The 5,000-nt window shown below is 41.2% G+C and overlaps 1 protein-coding gene across 5 annotated transcripts in view; it reads right to left on the bottom strand.

The window, feature by feature from the left end:
* LOC125048316 (homeobox protein homothorax-like) overlaps positions 1-5,000 on the bottom strand; it is a 193,510-nt gene that overhangs the window by 168,405 nt on the left and 20,105 nt on the right. For all 5 annotated transcript variants that reach the window (XM_047646973.1, XM_047646976.1, XM_047646974.1 and 2 more), the window contains exon 3: positions 963-1,104. In XM_047646973.1, coding sequence (XP_047502929.1) covers positions 963-1,104 — 142 coding nt within the window. The remainder of the gene's footprint in view (positions 1-962; positions 1,105-5,000) is intronic.

The following is a 5,000-nucleotide window of genomic DNA, read 5'->3' as shown; positions in this document are numbered from 1 at the left end:
CGAAAACGTATTTGGCAAGACCAAAATTCGCTCTCGTTTGTTTTTCTTAATATTTGTTTTTCTTTACTAAAAATGCTGCACATCTTTTAAAATATATCTATATAATAATTGATAATAACATCACAGTATCATTTGCATTCGTATCTATGCATAATCTTTTTTTTTCAATCTCTTCATGTGCAGCTTCATTTCTCATTCAACTTTAAGAGAGACACTCCCAATTGAAAAAAAAAAAAAAAAAATCAACGAATCCCACCCCATCGAAAAATGATTCTTAAGAAAAAAATAAATAAAGATATACATTAAAAAAAAAAAATCAAATCAATAATGATTCCAGTTACTGCTTGTGACGTGACGAGGCTCCTGTTGACCTCCGCTGCCGCCCACGCCCGCCGCCGCCGCCCGACCATGCAGGGGAGTGGGCGTGCGGGCGAGGGGAGGCGGAGGTGGGGGAGGAGAGGAGGACGTGGGGGATGGACTGAGAGGGAAAACAAAATAACGAAAGAGAGGAAGGACGGAGAAGAAAGAGATGAAAGTCGGGAAATTGAGATGGCGTGGAAGACGCGAAGGATAATTCAAAATAAATTCATTAAAAAGGAAGAAATAAGGAAAAGATTCAAAGAAACGAAAAAATAAGAAAGAGAGAGAGAGAGAGAGAGAGAGAGAGAGAGAGAGAGAGAGAGAGAGAGAGAGAGAGAGAGAGAGAGAGAGAGAGAGAGAGAGAGAGAGAGAGAGAGAGAGAGAGAGAGAGAGAGAAAGAAAAACAAGAGAGACAGACGAAGAAAGAAAAAAAAAAAAAAAACAGAGAACAAGAAAACCAAACCAGAATAAAATAAAAAAATCAAAGAGACATTTCGATCGACCCCCTCAAGTCCACCAAACCACCAAACCTCCTCCTCCACCTCTTCCTCCACCACCTCCTCCACCTCCTCTTCTTCCTCGACGCAAAGACCCAGTCGCACCTGCTTGGAAAAGACGGCAATATCTTCGTTGAAGGATTCCGATGAACACACGTCTCCGCCCGCGACGCCAGGCTCCCTCGGCGTGCAAGTAGCCAGCTCGCATTTCTCGAAGATGAGAGCGAGAAGCGGAAACAGAGGATGCCTGGAAGAGAGAGAAAGAGAGAGAATGGGTGAGTGAGTTGCTCGTCGTTTGGGAAAGATTTTTTTTGATTGTTACATGTCGATTAAATGTTGATTTAGATTGCTGGGTCTTATCTCGATTCTAAAAAATTATATGTTTATTTTTTAATTGGGTAATATCTTTTTTATATATATTTTTTTAAGTGTTTTTAAAACTTTTTTCTTATAATGTTTTTCAAATGCTGATTAAGAATTTTAAAAAAAAAATCAAAAATATTCAAATTAAAAAATATATATATCTGAAATATGCTGATTTCAAAACTTTTTTTTTTTTAAATATCGGTTGTGACTTCGAAAATATGAACATCATATAAAAACCTATAATAAATAGTTGGTTATAACATTTTTTAAAAAATATTCCTGAAACACCCATCAGTTATGAATTCAAAAAAGTATCAGTAACATAACATTAAGGACTTGACGTCTTAAATAAAAAAAATAAAACAAAAAGTTTATTACACAAGCCATTTTATGCAAATGCACTCAGATCCTTCAAACAAAAACAGAAGAAAGAGAATTAAGATATTTAGTTTGTCACATTTATAATTCATTTTATTATCAACATCAAAAAGACAGGCTCGTATGCAAAACAGGTGTTCAGGGGAAATATCACAACTCAACGCAAATTCAACATTGACTTTAAATACATAGGAATTTAGAGCAAAATATAAAGACACATAAATACATAGCATTAATACTAACATGCAAAAAACAATAATAACAATAATAATAATAAAACGAGCAGATGACAACGGAGAGAGAGAGAGAGAGAGAGAGAGAGAGAGAGAGAGAGAGAGAGAGAGAAACAAAACTAAATCAGAGAATAAGGAAACAAAGAGATAATATTCCTCTGTACAACATGCAATACATAAATACAGAAAGAAAGAAAATGAAAGATAAAAAAAAAAAATAAAAAAAATAATCGTAAGACTTCAGAAAGGTGATAATGACAATGACAATGATGATAATAGCGCAGAAAAATCGACGTCAATCCATCCTCTTCCTCCCTTCCCCCTCCCCCTTCTACCCCTCCCCCCCAGGATCACTTTCCGCTGAAGCACCTCAACTGCCTCCCCTCCTCCCCCCTCCCCCTTACCCCCCCCCATCAACATCCTCATTAAAAAGCAGAGATTTCTCCCTCCAGGCGCTTCTTCTTCCCCCCCCCCCCCCTTCCACCTTCCACCTTCTCCCTTTTCTCTTCCTGGTCTTCGTCTTGCTCTTCCTCCTACGCTCTCTATATATTTTTTCTTTATTATTATTATTATTATTATTATTTTTATTATTATTACTATCATTATTATTACCATCATTATTATTATTACTATTATTATCATCACTATTATCATTATTATCATTCTAATCCACCCACACCTTCCCTCCCTCCACCTCCACCTTCTTCCTCCCCCCACCCCCATCTCCCTCCCTCGCTCCCCCCACCCCCAATCTCCCTCCCCTCCCTCCCTCCCTCCCTCCCCCCCCTTCCCCCCCCCCCCCTATCGCTCCTTCGCCGTAATTCAACGCCGTAATCGGGTGTCTCTCTCTCTCTCTCTCTCGCTCTCTCGCTCTCTCTCTCTCTCGCTCTCTCTCTCTCTCTCTCTCTCTCTCTCTCTCTCTCTCTCTCTCTCTCTTCTCTCTCTCTCTCTCTCTCTCTCTCTCTCTCTCTCCTCTCTCTCTCTCTCTCTCTCTCTCTCTCTCTCGCTCTCTCTCTCTCTCTCTCTCTCTCTCTCTCTCTCTCTCCCCCCCCCCTCTCTCTCTCTCTCTCTCTCTCTCTCTCTCTCTCTCTCTCTCTCTCTCTCTCTCTCTCTCTCTCTCTCTCTCTCTCTCTCTCTCTCTCTCTCTCTCTCTCTCTCTCTCTCTCTCTCTCTCTCTCTCTCTCTCTCTCTCTCTCTCTCTCTCTCTCTCTCTCTCTCTCTCTCTCTCTCTCTCTCTCTCTCTCTCTCTCTCTCTCTCTCTCTCTCTCTCCCTCCCCCCCCCCCCCCCTCTCTCTCTCTCTCTCTCTCTCTCTCTCTCTCTCTCTCTCTCTCTCTCTCTCTCTCTCTCTCTCTCTCTCTCTCTCTCTCTCTCCCTCCCTCCCTCCCTCCTTCCCTCTCTCTCTCTCTCTCTCTCTCTCTCTCTCTCTCTCTCTCTCTCTCTCTCTCTCTCTCTCCTCACGCTTTTCTACGGCCTCTTCCTTCGTATCTCCCTGCTTCATCGCTTCTCTCCTTTCTCCGCCTGTTTATCCCCTAACCCCCCCATCCCCCCCCCCCCCCCACCCAACTTTATTATGAATCTGTTTTATTCGCTTATTTTTTTGTCTTGCTTTTTTTTTTTTTTTTTTTTTTTTTTTAATTATTCCTGACTTTTAAGAATATAAATTATTACAATTGATATGTGTGTCAATACATATATATTTCTTTTATTTTATCTCTTTCTCTCTCGCTCGTAATTACATATGCATACTATTAGAGTACAACATGTATGTATGCAAGTATGTACGTACATACACACGCCTACATGTGTCTTTATCGTAATGAGCACTTGTTAATTACCATTACTCTAATTACACAGAATCGAATGCTTTTAATGACTGCATTTTGCCGCCGACCTTTCACGCAAGGAAGAGGAAGACGAAAGGGAGAGAGTAAATAGTGAAAATTTAATAAACAGTAGAAGTGAGAGTACTAGCATTAGTAGCAGCAAAAGTAACATTGATAATAGCAAGGACAAAAGGAAAGGTTAATAGAGGCAAAGCTATTCATTGACTTAGGCAGTCTGTGTCATTTCTAAAGGCAAAAAATGCCGAATAAGATTTCTAAATAACTGGCAAGACACGTTTACTTTCATAAGATTACAAGATAAAAATCTTTGAAGATATATATTGTCTTTTCCTTCCTATCCTCCTCCTTTTCCTTGTCCATCCTTTATCTTTCCCCTTTCCTTCCCCTCTTTTCCCTTCTTTCCCCTTCCCTCCCCCTTCCTTTCCCTTTCCCCTTCCCTCCCCCTTTCTTTCTCTTCCTTTCCCTTTCTTTCCCTTTCCCTTTCCTTTCCCCTCCCTCGCCTCTCCTCCAATCACGAGCCAGCAATCACGCCTAAACGCTAACGGTCGTTCCCGGCACTCGTTAACGGCCGAATTGCCTCCCCACGCAAACGAGCCTATTCGCGCTACGGAACAAGCCAATTCGCGCGACGTAACAAGACAATTCGCGCGACGTAACTAGCCAGTTCGCGCTACGGAATAAGCCAATTCGCGCGACGTAACAAGCCAATTCGCGAAACAAGAAAAGCCAGCTAAACATTAACTTTAAAAAAAAATCTTTGTTCTTCTCTGATGATAAGCCGCCCGCGATAAATTTAATTGTCGGGACGGGGGGGGGGGGGGGGGGGTTAATTAAAACAAACGCACTTGAAACTATCTATCTATCCCCCTCTTCCCTATCTATCCCTTCTTTACATTTACCTATTCGTCGTTTCTCAGGATTCGATGCTTAGGAAACTCTTAATCAACTTAATTCTTCTCAAATTTTTTACTATCTCTCATTTACTCGATCAGCCGTTATTTATTACACGTGTTATTATTTATTATTATCCTTTACTTCCTCCTTACAACTTCATTACTCTTATTACTCCCCCTCCCTCCTCCTCCCCATCCCCTCCTTCCTTCCCTCTTTCTCTCTCTTCCTCAAATCGTAAATAAAATCTGGTCACATCCTCCCTCCCTCCCACCCTCTTCCCTCCCTCCTCCCTCCTCCTTCCCACCCTTATAACAGACAAGACGGTCAAGCCTAGACATTTTTTTTTTTTTTTTTTTTTTTTTTATTACCGTCGCCCCTTAAAACACAAACAGTCACAGAAGGGTATTTAACAGGCTGTCAACGGCGG

The sequence above is a fragment of the Penaeus chinensis genome, chromosome 43, assembly GCF_019202785.1.
Source record: "Penaeus chinensis breed Huanghai No. 1 chromosome 43, ASM1920278v2, whole genome shotgun sequence".
Classification (NCBI taxonomy): Eukaryota; Metazoa; Arthropoda; class Malacostraca; order Decapoda; family Penaeidae; genus Penaeus; species Penaeus chinensis.
Note: the sequence above shows the minus strand (reverse complement) of the source record. Positions and strands in the feature narration are given on the sequence as shown.